Genomic DNA, 24,237 nt, shown 5'->3' with positions numbered 1-24,237 from the left:
GTTTTACAGAATATTTAGTTAAAACATTTATTTCCTTGCTGCAAAGTGTTTGTTTGCCTATAGTTGACATTGTCGGTTGTTGTGGAATGTTCTTTTGTGGTGTTAAACATCTACCTTGTTGTGTTTTTCCTTGTTGTGTAGCATGTTGTGATCTTGTGATGTGTGACATAGTGTTGTGCGATGTAGAAAAGTGTGATAAGTTAAATTTTTTGTGGATGTCATATTGTAGTATGTGCAGGAAGGTGGCATTTTTAGTTACCCTGTAAGGTAATGCCACACAAGTGTTACCATGTGTGGTAATATCGGGTTACCCAGCAATACTGCACACAGTAATACTGCCTGCTTCTTCAGTCACACTTTTCTTCTGCTAAGAACCAGTAGAATTTGTGATCGGAAAAAGGATTTGGAAAACATTGTGCAAATGGCCTGCAAATTCCAGGACCATAGTGTTGTTCCCACTTCCCTCTGTCTAACTTTTAATCACCCGTAACTGACGCGGTAGTGCAACCCGATAATGGAAATACCTTGCCCAGTATCAGCTGACCTATTTTACTTATAATTGGACCTCTAATAGTGTTGACTTGTGGTTTGAGGTGTGTCGGGGTGATGGATAGTGTAATAAGTTGTTTTTGGGGTGTCAATGAGTATTTTCCTGGTCCTTGGTTTAGGGTATTAAAGCCATGTGATCTGAAATTGCTAAATTGGTTTAGGAAAGGTGTGCCATTTCCTGCTGCTTCCAATCTCGTTCATCAAGTGTTTCCCATGTGGTTGCTTCCCTGTTTTGAACTGAAAGCTGAAGCCAAAAGTGAGACGTCTCAGTGTACATGTGTGTGTGTTACAGTGTAATGGAGTGATCTAACCACAGCTACATTCTCTCTTCCTTTTGCAGTGTTTCTTTGCCAGACAGTCCGGATGGAGCGGTTGTTCTTTCTGCCAAGTGAGATCACAGCGCTCGAGGGGTCCTGCCTGGTGATTCCCTGCACGTTTAAAGCTTCACTTCGTCTATGGGACAGAAGTGTGGCATTCACCTGGTGCCTGTCGATGTTTGACATGTGCCTAGTGATCTACAACAAAAAGGACTCAACAAATGTGTCACCTCATTATAAAGGACGCGCTCTTCTCGTTGGTGATTTGAAAGATGGCAACTGCACCCTACAGATAAACAATGTCACCAGAGAAGATACTAATATATATCACCCAATGAGTGAACGTAAAGATGACAGCAGCCTTTCTGTTATTGTTTCTGGTAAGTGTTCTTCAGCCGGTCATAGTGAAAACTTGAATGTTTTGAACAGAAACTCCGTAGCACTTTTTAGACTCGCGCGCCTCTTGGGACTGATTCACAAAAAGGTGTAGATTTACAGACGTACAGAGTAGCGAAGCAAGGATGCTGCGGGCTCTTGTGCAAGCAAGGAAAATAGACCTTCATCCGCTACTTGGGTAGAAGAAATAAGGCCCCATTGGGATTCACTGGGTTCCTGAGGCATAAAGGCCCCGGTGCCAAAAGACCTGCTGCACCCTTGATTGCTACACACCTCAGCCCATACACAACCTTTTATGAATACCTGGCAGAAACACACGCAGCCTTTCCATCCTGAAACAGATTTTAAGCCGTGCATAGCTTTGTGAATTGCCCCCTTGCTGCTGCCTTCCAGTAGGTGTGGCCCATAACAAAACGAACCAACTTCAGTAAGGACTGCTGGTGAAGACAGCGTGAGAACAGAGAGCTGGTGACTGACAGTGTATGCTGTGCAGCGAACCAGAATACTGTCAAACTAGAAAAGACGACAAGTCCCCTGGGCACTCTTGCTGTGATGGGAATATTCTCTGCTTTGCTGAAAGGAGAGTCATGTTTGTCTCAGAACACACTAGAATCATGCATGTACAGGGAGGGCCTGTGACAATGAACTGAGCAGGGCTCTGTGGTCAGGAAGGGCACATCAAGTACACCCCTCTGTTCAGTAGCAGTTACCTCTGTCCCTTGGCAGAACTGGCACATACTGGCAGGGGAGGCGGCCAGTAATCCTAATGGTAGGCAAAGGCCTTCTTCCTTTACCCACCTGGGAACAAGGGTCTACCCGCATCGCAGGCTGAAGAAAGGGCTCTGCGAGTCCCTTCAACCCAGGTCCTTTGCTTTGTTCCTTTAGGGAATGGATGGACACACGTTTGCTTTGTAGATATGAAGCAGAGGGAGCATGGAGTGTGTCTAGGTGTGAGTGCAGCAGCACAGGAAGACCGTTGGATCTCTGTTAGAATGGTTCACAAAGCGCACGATGGGGAGAGCCTGACAGATGTAGCCAGTGGCGGCTCGCAGAGGGAGTGCTGTGGGACGGTGAGGTGGGCGGGGGGGTGGAGGGTTGAGGATAGTGGTCTCGGACTCACGACGTAACGGAGTAAAGTAAGTAAATAAATAAGTAAAACTATTTACCTCGCGCTCGCTGCATCGCCAACTCAGCGATGCAGCGAGCGCAAGGTAAATAGGGTTTAAAAGTATATCCTGCAGAGTTCCTTGGGTTTCCATCAGTTTTTTACAACAATAAATATGTCAAAGATAACTCTGGTTATTAATGTTCCCACTGGAAAGAGATTAGAGTTTTGTCTAGTACCAGTTTTGACTCATCCTAAAGCAGTGCAGAGGGTTAATGTGCCTGCTGCAAAGAATGTGTACCATGCAGATCACAGAACTGAGTGTGAGTGAACTATGAGTAGTGCTATAAAAAATTAAATGTATGTCAGAGAGGCGGTACAGAGAGATGTGGTGCACTGTTGGAGGGTGGTAGAGAGGGATTTAGTGGAGAAGGGGGGCACCAAAATGATTGCCATACTGGGCGCCACCATCGCCAAAGCCAGCCCTGTGGCAACATTTACAGGAAGTGCTGTAGCACCACACAATTGGGTGGCCCAGAGGCTTGTCAGGCATCTTAGGCTATGAATGGGACTTCTCCGGGCCTGGAAAATCTGTCTGATGGTTGGTGCACCTCCCTCTCTCCACCTGCAAGCCACTACTGATTTCAATATTAAATCTGTATCTGTAATCCCTAAACAACCCTCTCAGTTTCTAATACTCCCCCTTGTCACCCCTTTGTTTTTCAATATCAACCAGCCTCCAGTATGTTCCTACACAGCCAACAAGATAGTTAATTAAGTAATAATGTACCTTGTAACTACCATCTGTCCCCAGCGGTAATGTAATTACAGATGTGGTAATATTGCAAAATTAGTCTGTGAAACTCATAACGGGCCACAAGTCAGATAATGCTTGCAACTGACATGGCGGAATCCTTTGGGTTCGGGTCACAAGTTTACCAGTAGGGCCAAATGAGCCTCCCATCCTTCCAAGGCCAGTAAATGAGTGCCAATCAATTTGATTATACTATCACTTATGATTTGTAGCAGTTAGAAATGGCCAAAGAATAAAACCACTGTATGAAAAGTTATTTCCTTATTGCTTCCCTTCTCTCTTCTTTTCTCTTTGCCTTTCTTTCCTCCTTAAACCACACAGTTTCTTATAACCACCATTCGATTGTGGTTTCTTGCCTTCTCCCACCTTTACATTGCAAAAACTGCCTGTATTGGTTACAGAAGCCGTTTTCCACCCCGAAAAGTCCCTGTTCATATTATGCTTTTTATGCACCAGACAAAAAAACACAAACATATCCTGGAATAGTGAAAGTCAAAGCCCTTGTGTGGACTCTAGGGACAAGTCTTGTATGGCCTGTTAAACATAGCAGATTGCTGGTCCTTCAAACAAGGTATGATTGATCTGGGAAATACTATGTGGCATATTGTCAAGGAGTTATCGCCGAGTTATCGGCACTTTATCGCAGACAAAGTCACAATAAATATATCATCCAATTCACAACCTGGTGCAAACAGCCGATATCACCAGTTCTCCGGCAATAGCATCCTCAAAAAACATTGTCACAGATGACCATGGGAACTATCACTAATGAGATACAGAGTAGGCGTTCCCGTGCAAAAAGTCACAACAACACCACACAGCAACATTCTCAACGACCAGCCAGATCTGCGATAAGATCACAAAACATGTGATAAGGCGCGTTAGCACCAGGAAACTAACACCTGCTCCGACCTGGTGCAAAGTCGGACTACAACCTGCACCAGAAAGGAGAGCCCAGCCCAGAGCCACATCTGAAGAGCAAAGATGCCATGGAGCCACTGAATATGCGTGCCGGACACCCAAGAGGGCCACAACACCCACCGCCACCAACCCCTGAACCACACCCCACCCCAAATCCCCCCGTGCCACACCCCAGGCACCCCCCACCTGCCCCGGACCAAGACACTGCACATCAACATGAGCAAAAGCACCCGCCTGATGTCGCACAATTGCAACAATACACATACAGGTGAGCCGCAATCCTGATTCATACATTCACCATTGAAAGACCAAACAAAATGTTACATCCTAATTTGTCACCAAACAACTATTTTGAAGAGTCATGGCGGGGCATCCCAGGACAATCTGTGACTCACAGCCTGCAAGACAATATCCAAGATAAGAAGGTGTGTCAGGCACTAATCAAAGGACAGGGAGAGAGAGATAGAGAGAGAGAGAGAGAGACTGAACAAGGAGCGCAAGGCCAATTGGGCCCTTGGCTCATGCAAACATGCCAACAGCTGCATGTGTCTCAAAATCCTTGCACCCCAAATCACAGGCAAGGCATCAAAGTCAGCGCGAAGTCCACATCACATCCAAGAAACGCAAGCAGTATGAAGAACCAGAACCTTTTGGACCTGGCGGCGCAGGGTACGCCCAAAGTCTCCGGAGTTCTCCTGCTAGAGACACGGGACACTCTGTCAGCGTTAGAAGATCAGATTTATTTAGCTGCAGCTAGTACAGTTATCCTAGAAGTACACAAAGTAGGTTCTCAGGAGACTGCCACTTCACTCTGTGGCGCATCAGGTTTTATACCATACAATGTTACAATTATTAATAAAATACACTCCCAGAGCATACAAGAAAGAGCCAATAAGGAAAGTTGGAAAACAAGGTGGAACCAATAAGAAAGGTTTGAAAACAAAGTGTCAGATGACTCGAAGAGACCTCTCCTCCAACTATGTTTGTCACCCCACCCTCAAACTAATACATTAACAGATTCATAACTAACTTGCAGGTGGCGAGATACGTTTGTGTGTGTTGGAGGACAGTCGCGAAATGAGAGAATGTTAGCAGGAGACAGTGAAGGCCAGTCGATAAGATAAGGTCAGGAAAGAATAGTGTGAGCCAACAGATAGTTGAGATGCGGATTAGAAAAGCCAGACAGGGATTAGTGTACTCGGCTAGTTCTAACACCAGCTTTGCAAATAGAGGCCGAGGGCGTATTTCGACACCAGGCTACAGAAAAAGCAGAATAGACTTTGTTCGCCGTGCTGCCTGAGTGATGGCAACACAAAATGGCGGCGGGCCACAAAATGGCGGGTCGATTCGATCGTGATCGAAAATCGAAGTTCCTCAGACCCTCCTTTTGCCAGAGCTCAGGCAAGATAGACTCATGTTAATCTGAGTCCACGTCAATAGCCATGAGGTCATCGAGCTGTTGCTGTAACATCATTCTTATGTTTTCTGTTACTTGTGGTTTGGGTTTTGGGATGCACATAGTAGCACAAAGATCACAGATAGCGGGACCACAGGAAAATATAATGGTCAGGATTATACCAAGGAACGTCAATGCTTTCCATCCCCATTTGGACAGTAGTCCCCAAAACCATTCCGTTAAAGACCAATCTCCTTCGTCCTGAGGAATAGACTCAGAGATTATGTGCAACTTGGAGATAGCTTGGTATACTGTCGGAGCGTCATTAGGAATGAAAATACAGCAACTTGACCCGATCAATTTGCACACTCCACCATGATCGGCAAGAACAAAGTCTAAGGCAACTCGATTTTGTAAGGTCATAAGACGATCCGCCTATAGTTCTGCCGTGATGTTACTTAAGGCTCCTACAGTGATGTCTATTGTAGTCTCTACGACACGGACCAATTGCCTGATATTTCTGCTGTTAGCCATGGGACCCCAGAAGGGAAGAAAACCTTTAAGGAAATCTCCTCCCTCTTGTCCTGCTGTGTCCTTTGAATCAATAATCCCTCTGCCGTATCGGGTTCGGTGATGACTTGCGGAGGCGGTGTAGGTAGGGGGAAGAAGAAAGGCTATATAACAAGTACCAGAGAAACCCGTTGGTATCCAAGTATAAGCTCTATCATAGCAGATGAAATAGGTGCCTTGAGACGGCACTAGAGGAGGGGAGTTCTGAGAGTAATAAACGTACGTGTAGGAGCAGTTATTCCTTTGTGTAATGTCAGAAGAGCGATCATTTATCTGTAAGCAGAAGTTACCCTGATGTGGTATAGTCGAAATTGGCGAGGACTTTCCTTTTCCAACCTTACTATTAAGACTAGACATATATTGAGTGACGTTCAAATTAGTGTATGCTTTTCTTTCGTCAATGGAGATTTTACTATTTTCCATGATTTTAGCCATAACTACCATACCTTTAATCAAAGAACTATGACTAAAATCCGGATAAATAATATGTGAACTAACAGATCGTCTGAATTTACTATGATAAGCGTTGGAGAAGATGACGAAGTAAGCCCAAGCAGAACCTTCATAAGAAAAAGGGAGAACTAGGTATGGCATTCCTTTCTCTGTGGTATGTGGCATAAGACCACACACCCAACAATCAGTTGGATTAACCACTAATTGGTGCTGATGTAATAGCTGGATAAAGGAATTGTTATAATACTCGGTTCTTCTGACAAGTTCATGTGAAGGAAGAGTATGAAAGAGGTGTGGAGAGATAGTAGAAGAAGGCAAAGAGGAAGAAGGGGAGGCATCTTTTGGCTGCAAAGCATAAATTATCCAACTAATAAACGCCAAAACAATACATAATGATATAAAAACACATAAAGTTATACTAAAACGACTGTACATTATTTTACAGGATGCTTTCTTCATTTCATCTCTACTTTCTTTATTACTTAGTGTAGTTTCCATCTTACTAATGGATGCTCACGGCAATCGTACTCAATCACTCAAGACACAATGTACTACCGTCCTATGACACTGAAGATCCTACAGGCCTATTGCCACTACTCAGGTCGTGACCTAGACTCCTACCGTGACCCTGCAACCGGGACAGAATACTACACAAGGGAGAAGAGAGTCTTAAATGTTCTTCGGTCTAGGTCTTAAATTATAGTGTTTTTTCCCCGGAACATTCTGGTTTTGGAACAATGTTCGTGGTTCAGTCGTATCCAAGCGACGATGTGATGGAATTGCTTCCTGTAAAATGTCGTCGTCCTCTTTCTCAGACAGTGTCCCATTCAGGTGTGCATCGCTGAAGGGTACGAATCGTGGAGTCTTTTCGCTTTCACAGTCACCAACACCTCTGCATACCCATTGATCGTAAGGCAAAGGCAAAGGCACTTTCTTACAATGCACACCGTGAATCCAATTTTTCTTTCCTTCGACTTTAACTGCTGTCCTTGTAGTCAACAAGACCATTCGAGGCTCCCGCCACCTGGGTTGCAAATTGCTGGACCTCTGAAAATTCTTCACGCATACCCAGTCACCTGGTCGGATGGAATGACCTGGGTCTGTGGAAGCCTCTGGCAGAGCACTCTGAACCTGTTGATGAAGAACACGCAATTTAGTCGTAAGGTCATGCAGATAATCAATCAACATTGGATATGGCAAGTCTGATAATTTCTTAGGGCGAGGTATTCCCCATACGTTGGCCGGACGGCCAAATACCACTTCGTATGGGCTAAGTCCCAAACGAGAGTGTACTGCAGTTCTGGTGGATAGCAGAGCTAACGGCAAAGCATCGGGCCAATTGAGTCCTGTACTTGCTTGAACCTTTGCTAATTTCAATTTCAAGGTTCCGTTGTAACATTCTACTAAACCCGCTGACTGTGGATGATTTGCCGCGTGGAACTTTTGCTTGATACCAAGACCTGCACAAACTTTCTGCATGACTTGGCCAACAAATTCGCTCCCATTGTCAGTCCAGACAATGCGCGGCAAACCAAACCTGGGGAAGAACTCTTTTAGAAGGATCTTAGCTGTGGATAGGGCTGTGTTATCTTTTAGAGGGTATGCTTCTATCCACCTTGAAAAGGCGCATACTACCACCAGAACATATTTGAGGTTGTTGCATCGCTCCATGTGAATGTAATCGATTTGCAACACCTCAAATGGATATGTCGGAGGAGCAAAGTGACCTGCTGGAGTTGGGGTTCCCTTTCCCGGGTTGTACATTAAACAAACAATACAGTGCTTCACTACATTGTCTGCACATTTTGGGATATTTTCATTCTACCACACTGGAGCCAGAAGTTTACAAATGCCTTTTGCACTTAAGTGGGCTGGACCATGTGCCATAGTAACCACTGGGAGAACATAGGCATCTGGTAACAGCCAACGTTGATGTTCAGATAATTCCACCCAACAACCCATCTCATCTAACATTCCCGTACTTTCTTTCCACTTGCTCATCTCCCTTTCTGAAACTTCTTTTTGAATCGCTTTTACACTTTCCACTCTATTCTCACACATTCCTCTCTCTCTGACCCAATTCGCAGGACCTGCCACATACATTCGACTCGTTGAATCTCTTGCTGTCTTCTTCGCTATTTCGTCTGCAAATGCATTTCCTCGACCAACATCATCCGTAATCTTCTTGTATGCACTACATTTCACTATCGCTATTTGGGTGGGTAAGGCAAGTGATTCGAGGAGATGAGTCACTAACTGACCATGTTGTATTTTGGTGCCATGTGAAGTGAGGAAACCCCTTTCCTTCCAGAGACACCCAAAATTGAACGCTACACCAAAAGCGTATTGGCTGTCAGTGTATACGTTCACTCTTTTCCCTTTCGATAATACACAAGCTCTTGTTAATGCTACCAATTCTGCTGCTTGCGCTGAATTGTGTCTAATGCGTGCAGTTTCCACAACCGTATGTAAAGTAGTTACAGCATAGGCTGAAACTGTATCTCCATTAGGCATTTTAAAACAAGAACCATCTACCCATAGAGTTCCATCCGGATTCTCTAGCGGTGTGTCTCTTAGGTCAATTCTTCCTTTTGTCTCTTCCTCAGTACAGAAGAAACAATCATGCTGATCCTCAACATTTTCCTCATTTGGAAGGGGCAACAGAGTAGCTGGATTCAGGGTATTACATCGCTTGATGTGTATGTGACTAGCCAAAAGCGTCAGCTCGTATCCAGTTAGACGAGCGCTCGTAAGATGCTGTGTTTTTGTTCTGTTTAGCAAAGTATCCACTGCATGTGGCACCATGACAATGAGAGTGTTATCTAGCACCATTCCAGCAGACTGTCGGATAGAAATTGCTGCTGCTGCTGTCGCTTTGAGACAACTGGGCAATGCTTTAGCTACAGGATCTAACGTAGCCGAAAAATAGGCACATGGCCGCTGTTTGTCTCCAAATTGCTGTGTTAAGACTGACAATGCACAACCTTCTCTCTCATGCACATAGAGCGTAAAAGGCTTAGTGTAATCTGGAGTGCCTAGTACAGGAGCAGAACACAGAGCGGTACGTAAGTCAGTGAAACTCTTTTGGCACTCATCAGTCCATGGAAGGGGCTGAGGCGTATCTTTTAAAGTGAGTGCCAACAAAGGTTTAGCAATTAGAGAAAAGTTAGGGATCCACTGTCTACAATAAGAAGTGATACCCAGAAAGGCACGTACTTCCCTTTGTGTGGATGGTACAGACATTCGCGCAATCGCCTGAATTCGTTCTGGTGTCAATCGTCGTCCCTCCTTTGAGAGGAGATGACCCAAGTAAGTAACCTCTCGACAAACATATTGTAGTTTGGAAGGTGAAACCTTGTGATTCAGTTTAAACAAGTGGCGTAACAATGCAACAGTGACATTTTTGCAGATATCTTCTGAATCAGCGGCAACTAATAAGTCATCCATATATTGGATAAGAGCAGCACCAGACGGCAAGTGAAAAGTATCAAGATGACATTTTAAAGCTTGGCTGTAAATAGAGGGACTTTCACAATAGCCTTGGGGTGCACGCTTAAACCGGAAGCTTCGGCCTCCAAGAGAGAAACCAAAAATGTTCCTACTCTCTTCTGCAATGGGAATACTAAAGAAAGCATTCTTTAGATCGATAACAGAAAACCAAGTCGCTGTGGAAGGTATCATTGTCAACAAAGCAGTGATATCTGGAACAACAGGAAATTGTGAGATAACAATTTTGTTTACTTCTCGCAGATCAATTACAAAATGGTACACAGGAGGCTGAGAAGGATCAGTGCGTTTAAGAACAGGAAGAATAGGACTATTGCATGTGTTACCTCTTGTTTCTTCAACCACACCCTTCCGAATTAAGTCATGGATGATTCCCAAAAGCGCTTTCTCACCTTCTGCAGAAATTCTATATTGTGGGATGCGTGGTAATTCAACATTGGGCTTGAGAGTGACAACATAAGGCGGAATCTCAAGACAACCCACATCGTTCGGACCCGTGGCCCAAAGTGTTGCTGGAAGAGAAAGTAATTCAGGTGGAAACGGATCTTTGGATAAATACATTGGCGAGACCAATTTCTGTCCTAAAGTAAGATGTACGCCTGAAGGAGAACAATGTATTGTAGCATGCATTCTTTTCAATAGGTCTAGACCCAACAGATTCTCACCGCAACCATTCGTTAGCAGAAGTGGAGCTTCCAAATCATAAGGACCAACTGAAATAGGCAAAGGGCAAGAAACTGGATTGCGAACAGGGGCGCCAGAAAATCCTACGGAGACATTCGTTAAGCCAGACAAAGGTGCCCCAGGGAGTTTAGAATGAATGATAGAACTTCTCATTGCTCCAGTATCCAGAAGAAATGGCTCTGAAACACCCATTGTAGTGACGTTAACATAAGGTCCATTTTGATCTACTGGAATTGGCACAACTCCCTTACTTTGTCCATGGCTGTCCTAGTTAGCATGAAGACTTTCATTCTTGCCTTCAACATAATGGTCTTCATTGTAATATTGTGCAGACCTCACAGTTTGCTGATCAAAGTAGTTCACGGAATTGGGAGAAGGAAGGGCACGCTGTTCTTGAGTCAACACACCTCGACCTCTACCTCTGTTTGCTGACTGGAGGCCAGCACGACCTCGTGGAGCAGATAACGCTCCATTGCGCTGCAATAAAACCGGACAACTATTCTTAAAATGACCTTCCTCTCTACAATAGGCACATTGATTAGGACCTAACAAAGGTCGCGGATTGTATGGCTCAGGTTTTTGATACAACCTCTGAAACTGCGGGGGCTGCTGAATTTGAGGCTGAGCATAACGTGGCGGATAGGCTTGTTGCAAGAGAACCTTCGTCTTTAATTCTTTCATCTTTTTCTCTTGCTTTTCTCTTTCTTCTTTGTCCCTATTCTCAAAATATTGCGCAGTAGCCAATATCTGAGCAGAAGAAGAAACAGCCCATGAACTTTCTGAAACTTTTAATTTGTGTGACAGCTCGGGAAGCAAATTGAACACAAATTTGTCCACGGATAATCGCTGTCCACCCTCTGTAGCCATGTCTTGACCACTGTGGTCGATAAATGTCTCCTCGAAACGAGTAAAGAATTCAGAGACACTTTCATCTTTCTTTTGTTTGCATGCTGCTAGTTTATCCCAGTTAACTCTCAATGCAGGCATCATAGTTTTCATTAACGTAATGATTCTACCAGGAAGTTCCGAGATCAGAACGTCAGGCTTTGCGCCACCCACTTGGTCTCTATCTGTATTAGTTATAACATCCCAAGTAGCACCTAGTTCCTGCGCATGATCCTCTTTACGAATCTTAGCCCATATTGCCTGTGGGACTACATTTCCCATTAGCATGTCAATATCTGCTAGGTTTATAATGCAGGCGTCAACTGTCTGCGATAATTCTTTATAATAACCTGCAGGGTTCTTACGAGGATCTGGTAGAGTCTGCTTAAGGGCCAAAACTTCAGATCTCTTCCAAGGGACATGTACCCATATACGTTGGAAATGAGCAGGAATAGCTGCATTAGCACCTGCTGCTGGAACCTCTTCCTTCCATACTGGAGGAACCTCTCTCATAGGATAATTTTTCAACGTCAGTCTATCCGACGGATCGGAATCAAGGAAAATTTGAGAGAACAATAAGGATCATTAAGAGATAAGCGTCCTTACGGCTTCCTCAACCTTAGAACCCACAATAAGTTCTTTTTCAAAATCAGTCTGAACATTTAACAGATCTTGTGGGATCGGACTCGAACTCACATCTTCCCATTCTTTAATGAGAGTGTCGCATAATACATTGAAAACATATCTTTGCGTAGGCGCATTCCATTGCAAAAAGGTAGGCATAATATCAAGCACACCATATTGTGGACCCTTCTTGATCCATTTTCGTGCAAGAGAGTCTAACTTCTCTCGTTCCTCAAAATCTGGGAACTGACTACGAGATTGTCTTCGAACAAAAGCCGGAGACACATTTAAAGCTCCAAAGAAAGGAGATAGAATACTAGTGACAGAGTCTGTGAGACGCTTACGCAAAGACGGTAAATTAGACATAAGAATTGGAGACAGAGTATTAGGGGAACTGACAGGAGAAGAATGGATAACTGCAGGAGGAGCAGAAGGCAAAGGAGATCTAAGATCAGGGGCTGAGGGCAAAGAAGTTGAGACTAACGGTAAAACCGACAAGGGCGGTAATATTGGAGGAGGCAAATGTGGAAGAGCCGGAACAGGTGGAAGTACCATTGGCGGTTGAACAGGCTGTAACGGCTGAGGTACATTGGCATTTTGCGCATAGGGCGGAGGCAACCTTAATAAATGGGACATTAGGGGATCTTCTTCTATATCTTTCTTATTATCAGAAGGAGAAACAGGCAACATCGGATAGCATTTATCTATCGCCATACGATGCTGTCTTTCTGAAATTTCAGTCGCATTATCAATTTCATCATCTTTGAACTGTTGGGCAGCCTGTATAATTGTCATACCCTGTGTTTTCCTATCTCGTTTTGCTTATTTAATTTCTTTCTGTTTGGCTTCCTTACGCCAAAGGCGGAAAGAGGCAAACATTGCCTGCCGGGCTTTGCTTTTAAATAAAACTGCTTCTAAATTATCTAGCACATCAGGATCAAAACTACCATTTTCTGGCCATTTGAGAACACCATCTTTCTTCGTGTATCGAGTCCATGTCTCGTTAAAGGCAATGGGGCCGATACCATGTTTTGAATAGAGCTCATATGTGGGAGTTCCAACCGAAGGAATCGGACAAGAGTCCTCAAGTCGGGAATCCCTATTACAACCAAGGCAACAAATTCTTCCAAACTTAGTCAGACCAGGCATCTCGAGATGTCTCCAGACTGTTCACAAACTTCAAGGGAGTAAAACTCAGTTTATGCAGCACAAATGCACTTACCCTCGGCTTTATCTTTTGCAAAAGATAATTCTAAGAACCCAAGGAAATTAATCAAAGAACAAAACTTGTGGGTGCGACCCACGAAAATAATTAACTAAGGACATCTTCTTCCACCAACAGAGGCCCGTCTATCGTCTCGCCTTACCATACATCATCAAAGGAAGGGCCAAAGCAGGGCGGCAGTCAGGTCAGCGGTCGTCAGTAGCCGTCAGGAAGGAGTAACCGCGCTGCAAAAGACCTTCAGACCACTTTCGACATACAGGGGTCGCTTAGTGTGGCTCGCGAACCCTCCGGAATTTTCTTGCGGGGTTCCTCACGACCTTCGAGCAGAACCGGTACCACTGAAGCCGCCCCACGTTGGGCGCCAGTTGAAGAACCAGAACCTTTTGGACCTGGCGGCGCAGGGTACGCCCAAAGTCTCCGGAGTTCTCCTGCTTCGCTACACAGAGACACGGGACACTCTGTCGGCGTTAGAAGATCAGATTTATTTAGCTGCAGCTAGTACAGTTATCCTAGAAGTACACAAAGTAGGTTCTCAGGAGACTGCCACTTCACTCTGTGGCGCATCAGGTTTTATACCATACAATGTTACAATTATTAATAAAATACACTCCCAGAGCATACAAGAAATAGCCAATAAGGAAAGTTGGAAAACAAGGTGGAACCAATAAGAAAGGTTTGAAAACAAAGTGTCAGATGACTCGAAGAGACCTCTCCTCCAACTATATTTGTCACCCCACCCTCAAACTAATACATAAACAGATTCATAACTAACTTGCAGGCGGCGAGATACGTTTGTGTGTGTTGGAGGACAGTCGTGAAACGAGAGAATGCTAGCAGGAGACAGTGAAGGCCAGTCGATAAGATAAGGTCAGGAAAGAATAGTGTGAGCCAACAGATAGTTGAGATGCGGATTAGAAAAGCCAGACAGGGATTAGTGTACTCGGCTAGTTCTAACACCAGCTTTGCAAATAGAGGCCGAGGGCGTATTTCAACACCAGGCTACAGAAAAAGCAGAATAGACTTTGTTTGCCGTGCTGCCTGAGTGATGGCAACACAAAATGGCGGCGGGCCACAAAATGGCGGGTCGATTCGATTGTGATCGAAAATCAAAGTTCCTCAAGGAGTCAGACTGATATCAGGAATGAAAGCCCCTTTGTCTCAACACAAGATGCTGAAGGCCAACCGAAGCCCCGTCCTTGGTCCTGAATGTGGGTGGCACACCCTGCGTGAGATACCATACCTGCCTCTGACGACTCCCACACCACGAACTGCGCCAATGAAACATCAATGTGCCCACACCCCACACAAACTTGTCCCTGCATGACCTACACCTGCAAGGGATGCCCTTGACACATAACAGTAAAAAACTACCCATACGTCCAAACGTTGCACACACATACGACTCATTGCCCAGAGCTGTGGCATATTGTCCACCGAACTTCCGCCGGTGTGTGGAGTGCTGGTGCCATAAGCCCAACAAACGCAATGCAGGCATTCCCGGGCACTAGCACAACCCCTGTCACGTGGAACTGTACCGTGCACGAATGCTGCATCTGTTGGGATCCCTGCCAATGGCAGTGTTGCAAATCAGTTTCCGTCTGAGTTTCCGTCTTGCCTACGTCACTTGCGTCCAGCCCTGGTTCCACTGTCGATCATACACATTCGAGTGGCCCATGGAGGTCTGCCTATCCAATGCAATGGTAGCTGAATTGGATTATGACCTGACAGTACGCCTCCTGTTGGCCCACGAACAGGAGTGTCACCGGGATAGCTGTGCATGGGATGCACTGATCTCTGGTGCATGTACTGGCAGTTGCGCATGGGAGATTGCACAACTCCTCGTGTGCAGTGACCACATCGAGGCGCTCCCCTATTGGGCTGTGTTGTGGATCGGGGAAACAGAGTGGACTTAGCACATCTGCCTGGACCAGTTAAAGGATTGGTTCAACCTGGTGTTCCTTGAACCCGACAACGACGTACTATTGGAACACATTGCACATGAGGCTGCGCTGGCATTCATGGATGAGTAACTACGTTCCTGCAGCCACATAGGATTGTCACCCACAGCACAGGTCCCAAATCCTTGTTGCATCGAGGGGAATGCTCACATATCCCACCGCTAGAGAGGACATATCTGCCTTAGTCTGGACTCTGAATGCATGTGCGTGGAACTACACGTATGTACACACACCTGTTCAAGGTGATGCAGTTCCATGGTCGGAGCAGCACAGCGTCGTTTGGCAAGAGGGAGACCACACACATGGCAATGACGCACGACATGTGACCCTGTTGGACCCTTTTACCTGATCACTGTCAGCAGAGCAGACAGTCGGCACAGTCCGGTGGCAGAGCACTATGCAGACCCCATGGGTTGTAAGTCATGCCCCCTCACACGGGGCAATGGGCAGACGCCAAACAACACATGACTCATCCTGCAAGGCAAGGTGGGCTGAGACCGTTGCCATCCGTAATGATTGGTGTTCAGCTCTGCCTCCCCATTTCCTGCACCTCGAAAGGTTCCCATGCTGCGTGCAAGTGTCTTAAGCATGTCCCTGCCTGTTGTGGCCGTTGCCTTCACCGTACAGACACGCACGTTTGGCAAGAGGGAGACCACACACATGGCAATGACGCACGACATGTGACCCTGTTGGACCCTTTTACCTGATCACTGTCAGCAGAGCAGACAGTCGGCACAGTCCGGTGGCAGAGCACTATGCAGACCCCATGGGTTGTAAGTCATGCCCCCTCACACGGGGCAATGGGCAGACGCCAAACAACACATGACTCATCCTGCAAGGCAAGGTGGGCTGAGACCGTTGCCATCCGTAATGATTGGTGTTCAGCTCTGCCTCCCCATTTCCTGCACCTCAAAAGGTTCCCATGCTGCGTGCAAGTGTCTTAAGCTTGTCCCTGCCTGTTGTGGCCGTTGCCTTGACCGTACAGACACGCACATGCCAATAAAGTCTATGCAACTTCATTGGTGTCTAACTGTGATGAGTGTTGATAAGATTAACCACTCGTGTGCCACAATGAGCACCGTCCCTACACAGGGAGGGTCTGACTGACGCGTGTACAATGGGGGTGGGTTCCTTTTGACAGCTCCACCTATGTGAGCCAGACATTGTTTTGGGATATTTGCTGGCAGACCTGTGCACTTACGTGTCTTCAGCAATGTTAGTATGGTGTCCAACCTTTGACTATGTGGAGCAATGTCATATATCATAACAGAATGTGTCCACACAGAGGTGTGTGAGTAGGTATATGACGTGAAGTTCTGTTGTCACAGGTGATGTAGGACACCACTCCTGGCCTGCTACCAATTTGGTCATTCCTACACACAGCCTTATTCAATACATGGACGTGTGCCTACGTTGGGGGGTTGTGAGATTGCTGTCAATGTGCAATAGGGACACAGCTAGTACTCACCTTCACAGTCATCCAATTGGCCATGTGTCTCAGGGATAAACATGCGCATTGATGTCATTCACCAGGGTGTAACTTCTTGTGCAATCATTTTCCACACATTCAGCCATACTTTCATACATGAGTGAACATAGTCTTGACACATCTGTGTGATTTCGAATGTTTTATTCACATTCTGGTGAATGACGGAGCTGGAGCCGTAAATGGTCATCCAAGCCCACATAACATGGAAGCCCAGTGGTGGGCCAAACGGAGTCGTTTGGGGATTGAAAAGTGATTGGGAAGAGGGGGAGTGCAGTCCGCGGAAGGATTGCTGTGTAATTGTTAAGCAGTGAAGATGTGGCAGTCCATGTCGGAGTCCGGGTGGATGTCGCAGAGTAATCCTGGGGACAGTGGGTGGTGTTGTCCCAGGGTATGATGCAAAGGGCTGAACTAGGCAAGAACAGGCCATCTGGCGGTGATGGATGCTACTACCTTCTTCCTCACACAGTAATTACCATCCACATCTTACTCCTCTGATACTTCTTTGGTGTTTGGTGTGTCCAGTGTGTATGGCAGTGTAATGACTGCATCACTGGGTGCCACTGACACATCAGGGTGCGAAGTAGGTGGGGCTGCATCACTGTGTGCCACTGACACATCAGGGGTCGGAGATGTGTGTGTCGCAGTTCCCGCAGCAGTTATCTGGGACTGGCTCAGTGGCAGCAATGGCAAGATGATGAACTGCGGGGCATGGAAGATCCCAGAAACATCTTGCTGGTGTTCAGCCATGTCAGCTCTACTTCCAGCCTGCATCTGCTCCATGGTCTCCATTGTCCTCCGCATCTGTGCCAACTCTGTGCTGTCATCGCTGGTGCCTGTCCGACTGGACAGTTCCTGTATCTGGGTAATGGCCCCAGCGAGTTCAGCCAGGGATTGTCGGTGAGCATGGTGCGGACAGGGGGTGTCCATAAGGGACTAAACGTGGTCCCTGATGGGACTCAGACACCTATGTATGGCCTCGAGTTTGGCTACCACAAGCTTGAAACCCACCCGCAGCTGATCCGGCAACTCCACCTGGCAACCCAACACAGGGCATTGAAATTCCATGTATTGTTCGTGGGGGTCCTGGGAGACAGCTGTGGTGGTGAGTGTTTCCTGCTGTGTGGTCTGTACAGGTGGTGGAGTCACCTCGAGGCAGGTGGCCTGCCCTGCTCCTGGGGGTGGGCTGCGGAGGCTGTCCATTATCCGTTGGAGGGTGTCTTGACATATGTGCAGGTTGTCCTCTACATCATCAATGATGAGGTTTGTGGTTGGCTCTGCAGTAAGTGTTGATTGTCCCTCTACAATGTTAAGGGGAGATGCAGGTTAACAGAGTTTCCCCTGTATGTTGACGCTTGGCAGAAGTTTACACGCAAACTGCATGACAATGCACATTGTGACTGTTTTGGTGGAGCTGGCTATTTGATGGTAGACAGTGGGATTTTCGAATACATGACGGATGGGTGGTAGTACCCGTACATTATCATCACACATTGTCAGTCAATGCCAGATGTGAGTGGCCAGTTACTACGCACAAGCGGAACCTGTTGTGTCCTCTGTCCTGTGGTTTGGGTGTTGCACTTTGTACCACATTGTCGTAATTGCTGATGTTCTATGATTGCTATGTGTGTGTGCTGCATTGTGGGGGAGTTGCCCCTGCAGCTCTGATTTCGTGTACCCTTATCCCTTTGAGGCAGTGTGCCTTTGAATTGTGTGCTTTCCGGGGGCGGATATATTAGCAATTTGGGTCATATGTGCTCTCGGACAGACTTTGTGGCCTTGTGCATTGTTCCTCTGCTGCGTGTATTGGATGGCATGGGTTGTGGGTGCACGTAGATATGTCAGAGTGTGACCCGCTCCTTTACGGATGTGATCCGCACTGGGCCCCCTGCATGTCAAATCGTGCACCATGTCATGTATATTGGCTGCTGCCATGCTATCGGTCATGCAGTGTCACTTGCATAGTCAGTGTGGCTCACACAGCCACTGCTTTTCTGTATTCATCACATGTGCATGGCTGGGTGGTGTCGTTGGTGATTAGGAGGGGGCCCATGTGTGCCCATAGTGGACGGGGGCCTACTTGGTGTTCCAATGTGTGCTGCAGTGTGCCAAGGGTATCAGGGACATGTTCCACAATCATTGTGGGTGTGCAGTGTGCTTCACATAATTTTGCATGTGTGCCATTGTACCCATCTCCCTCCGTCCTCCAGTCCCTCGTGGTTACTCACTCTGTTGCTGTTGGGTCAGGTCATTTTGAGCTGTGTCCATGCCCCCAACTCCTGCCGACATCTCCACACTGATGACTGTGGCAACTATTCGCTCCAGCTCATCCAACTCCTGCTGTGGCGCCGGAAGCCCACCTCCAGTCGCCCTTGCTGCCTTCCTGTTGGCGGAGAGCTTCTCCTTGGTTTGTCTGTGCACTTCATGCCAGCACCTCTTGACCTCCTCCATTGACCGCCTCGACACTCCGACCACATTGACTTTGGTGACGATGGACTGCCATATTTCCGTTTGGGTTGCCAGTGCCACAGTGGAGGTGACGAACAGTTGTTGATGATGGTCTATCACCTCCGTGACGATGATCCGGTCTTCCTGAGCACTGAACCCAGTCTTCCTCTTCTACTTGCCCTTCACTGAACATGGGGTTCCTGGCTGGTCCTCCGTGGGGCTTGTGGGGTTCGGCTTGTCCTCTGCACTCGGTCTGGGTGCATCCATGGTGCTATGCAGTTTGAATAGGTTTTGGTGGGTTTTTTTTTTGTTGCTTTTATAGTGCATTTGTCCGCATGATGCGTGGGAATTGCAGGCCTGTCGCTGGTTTTCGCTGATTTTGGTATCACACTTTGTGGCATCGCAACTTTTTGGGCATTCGTGTTTCGCATTTTTTGTCTGTCGCGTTGATTTTTACGCGGTCATTTGGAGCATTATCATGCTGCTATTGTATGGTGCCACCGGGTTGGGAATTGGATGTTAAGACGGTGTTATTTTCTTGTGATGGACTGCGATGTGCAAACTTGCACTAAGCTAAATTTGCAATGGTTATGACACGCTCTTGAGAATATCCCCCTATATCTGCTGTTAAAATGCTAACTTATTGGGTAATGGAGACCAAGGGCAACTTCTGATTCATAAGGTTGGACACTTTTAAAAAGATGTGGTAGTAAACCTGGTGGTGCTCTGTGCCACCATCAATGATCGTGTCATTCCATGCAGTTCATAGCTTTCTTATCTGAGTTGGGCTGACTCAATTTATCATCCTTCTGAGGTTGATAAATGAAATAGTGTTTTGCTCTGCAATAACACCTATTAATTAAGCACCAATTAGTTTGTATTGTTCTGTATATAAATGGTCAAATTTGTTACTGTTACTGTTATTTTTAAGTCTCTGTAATGTATCTACTTCGTAAGGTTTGAATGCTGTATATTGTTTACATCAAACGGGCCATAGGGAATAATAGCGACTAGATATTTCAATACAGTTTTCGTTTGAGGTTGGCAAGCGAGAATTAAAAAGCCAGAGTCATAATTCACTTGAAACTTTTATAAAAACTACAATTCCGAGATACTCTATGTATGAAGTGCTATCCTCACCTATTTTGAATGTGTCACGCCCTGTCTACAAGTTGGTGCAATAACCAGCAGCCATGTTATGCTTGTATTGAAACCAGCACAGCCTTCATATTGCGCATAGTAAGGCAAAGGATTCCTTAAACTTGTTCTAACAACATTCGGCCTGATTTCGATGTCGGGCAGAAAGACATCTGACAGCTTGCCGGAGGCTTTCTGCCCGACATCAATGGTTTCCCTCCAACCACTGTATCACAAAGACGGCGGTCGGAGGGAAACCCGCAAGTTGATTCCGCTGCGCTTCTGATGGGCTCTGCCGTCAGGATTATGATGGCATTTTTCCACAGCCTTTCCATGTTTGCCTTTCCAACATGGAACAGCTGTCAGAAAGTGACTTTGAGGGCCCCCTTGCTCCCTGGCTCTCTCCTATGGGGCCTAGGAGCACCTTTGGTGCCCCCCTAAACATCCCTGCACCGTGTGGCAGGCATCCATTTTTCAATGGCAGCTTGTGTTGCAGGCCTTTTCTGCCCGCCGCACAAGCTGCTATTGAAAAACAAGCATTTGCAATGCAATAGGTCTCGCATTTGCGAGTTCGAGCTATTGGGATTGTAAATGATAATGAGCCAGATGTACGATGGTATTTAGCATGCGCAAACGAGTTTGCGACCTGTTTGCACATACTAAATACCTGTGGCCAATATACAAACACTATTTTGCGAGTAACAAATAAATTGCGACTTGCAAAATAGTGTTTAGCGACTCGCTATTAGCAATGGGCGTTCCCTTCCTAATAGCGACCGCAAAGCCATGTACGAATATTTTGCAACCGCAATTGCGGTCGCAAAACACTCGCAATTTACTGTCCTCTTCCTTTTCAAGAGGGTGGTAATGCATTCGCAAAAAGGAAGAGGGCCCCAGGCGACCCCTTCCCCTTTGCAAATTCAGGCGAAAATATTTTTATGGGGTAGACAGTGGTCCCAGGGACCACTACCTGCCTTTGAAAAATGAAACATAAGCGTTTCATTTTTCTTTTTTGAAATGCATCCTGTTTTCCCTTAAAGGAAAATGGTCTGCATGAAAAAAAAAAAGAAAGTGCTTTATTTAAAAGGTCCCAGCCATGGTGGTCTGCTGAGCCCAGAAGGCCGCCATACCTGAGAGGGCCTGCCATTTGAAATGGGGTCGCAAATTGCAAGTGGTTCATTAATATTCATGAGCCTCGCATTCTGCGACCCCATTGGGAACCGCAATCAGGGTCTCTGACACTGTAGTATATAGTAAATTGCGACTCGCAATCGAGCATAAATTGCGAGGCGCAATTTACAATGGTCGTACATCTGGCCCAATGCCTTTTATTTATTTGTTTTAAAATACTGCAAGCAGTGTGTAAACACACACTTTGTACCTATAGTACTTGCTTACCAGAAGCAAGGCTGGCAGTAAAAGAGGTGTAATTACTGCCAGCCTTGCTTTTGGTAAGCAACGACTATAAGTACGACTATAAGTACAAAGTGATTGTGTTTACACACCACTTGAAGGTTTTCAAAACACATAAATAAAAGGCATTATCATTTACAATGGTAATTGCTTATGCAACTCAACTTTCACGTGTTGCTCTCTACTAAAGAAGTACAACAATCCTAAAACATGTGTCTAGAGATATACAGCACTGCCGGCACCAAAAAAACTAAAGGCTGCCACTGAAGTTAAGTGTTATCATGCACTGCATTTTCCTTAGTGCACTGGGGCGAACTAAGCAATGGCTGGACCAAAAATGGGGAATACTAAAGACTTTCAACTGCGTGTATTCATGAACTGCATTTAGCACAATGCATCTGGGCTAATTGTGCGCTAACATGGTAGGCAGAGTGTCTCGATCTTTTGTGATTGGCTCAATGCACAGGTTCCTGCCTGCTTCACCATGATCAGAGCACATCTCTAAATATCACACACCTCACTAAACCTCTTACATAGGCCTAGCAATGATAAACATCTTATCAGCCATGGACCATGAAAGGATGCTCTGGAACATGATGTGAACAAGAGGGTCTGGCCTTGTCAGGGAAATGGAGCATTATTTCAGTTCAACATCAGCATTATCTGGACTCATCCAACTTAATCCTCCCTCCTGTTGCTGTTGTGATGTGCCCCTGAGAGAAGGGCTTGACATATATACAGAAGCACACAAGGGCTGCAGCCTGAAGTATAAATCTCTGGTAACAGGGGTTTGTAAATCAAAGTACATACAAGAAGCAACCACTGGAAAAGGCAATTGGTCTATCATCAGCTGTCAGCTCAGCCTTTGAGCTTACCCAGCCCAGTGCTTGTTTTTTTTCAGCATTGCCATCATGCCCTCGGCTATAAGTATGTATACTTATAGCCTAACTTATAGCTTATTACCTTCGGGGTGTTAATGTTACTCCGAGTCCATAGGCTCCAGTATTGGTACATACATAATTAAAATAAAATTAAAAAAGAAATATATATATATATACATATATTACCTACTGGCGACCGCCAGTAGGTAATATATGTATATATATATATTTAGTTATAGTTAGAACCTAGTTTCCATAGGAATTTTTTGATTTGCTAATAACTTTAGAGTCATTTGATGAATGTTTGTGAAATTCTCTCCAAAAAAGGTCTATCCAGGTCAGCTCCTATCCTTAAAGTTTGGGGGTGATTTGTCAAGCAGGGGCTGAGAAAAAAGGGGGTCCCAAAAAGTGTTTTCTCCATGTTAATTTCCATAGGTAATTTTATTACAGGCTACAGCCCGAACTGCTGAATGGAATTACACCAAATTTTGCAAAAAGGTAGAGCTTCGTTCAGAAAGCGACCTTTTTTTTAAATGGTGTAAATCCGTTCAGTAGTTGCTGAAAATTCCAAAAATATCTGGGGCAGCGGTGGGTTCGCGCACCCTCCCGTCTGTGTGCTTCACTGTGATTGGGTGCCACGACCACGAGCTTCACTGTGATTGGCTGCCAACACTCCAAACCAGGAAGTGTTGGCAGCTATCTTGTGAATCGGTAGAACCGAGTTACAAGAAAACAGTCTAAAAAAGAATAAAAGAGAAGAATGGGGGGCAGGGTAGAAACACCATGACCCCCTAGTCCTGCTCATGGGTGTTCCACCAGGACCCCCAGGTCTCATTTTTTTTTTATATATATAAAAAAAAAGTCAGAATGCGCGCTGGGTGTGCGAATCTGGACAAAAACTAAATAAATGAATTAAGCGGGGGGCTCCCCGACTTCATTTAAATGAGCTCCTAGGTGGGCCAGGTTCCATGGGCAATCCTATAACTATATTGTGGGGCCTGCGGGACATCCGCAGCCCCGGGGACTCCCACTTCCCATGTAAATTAGGTGCGGGAGGGCACACGGCCCTCCCGCAGCCCCGGGGATCGCCACCTGCCCGGGACTTGTTTTGTAATTGTTCAGGGGCCTCCAAGGCCACCCCAAGTCCCGGGGATCGCCACCCTCCGGGGCTTTAATTAAATAAGCAGGGTGGGACTCCTGGACTCCCCGAAGCCCTGGAGACCACCTCCTCCCCGGGGCTTTGGAAATAGAGGGAGGGGTGGCCGTGCTGTCCCCCTCCTGGAGCGCTTGATGGCCCTGAGGACCGCCATTCCCTAGGGCCGGCCCCTGCAATGTCCCAGGCCGTGCACCCCTGGGACATTGTCGTTTGCTATGAAATGGCGGGAGCATGGCTTCCACCCTGTGATAGCAAACTGTGGTTTGCTTTGTTGAAGCGAGAGGAGGAAAACCTCGTCTCACTTTAATAAAG

The 24,237-nt window shown here is 46.1% G+C and overlaps 1 protein-coding gene across 1 annotated transcript in view; it reads left to right on the top strand.

The window, feature by feature from the left end:
* The window catches only part of LOC146809061 (B-cell receptor CD22-like), a 656,591-nt gene that overhangs the window by 100,499 nt on the left and 531,855 nt on the right, over window positions 1-24,237 (top strand). The window contains exon 3 of the mRNA XM_085615863.1: window positions 890-1,246. Within this exon, the coding sequence (XP_085471989.1) occupies window positions 890-1,246 (357 nt within the window). The remainder of the gene's footprint in view (window positions 1-889; window positions 1,247-24,237) is intronic.

The sequence above is a fragment of the Triturus cristatus genome, chromosome 7, assembly GCF_964204655.1.
Source record: "Triturus cristatus chromosome 7, aTriCri1.1, whole genome shotgun sequence".
Lineage (NCBI taxonomy): Eukaryota > Metazoa > Chordata > Amphibia > Caudata > Salamandridae > Triturus > Triturus cristatus.
Note: the sequence above shows the minus strand (reverse complement) of the source record. Positions and strands in the feature narration are given on the sequence as shown.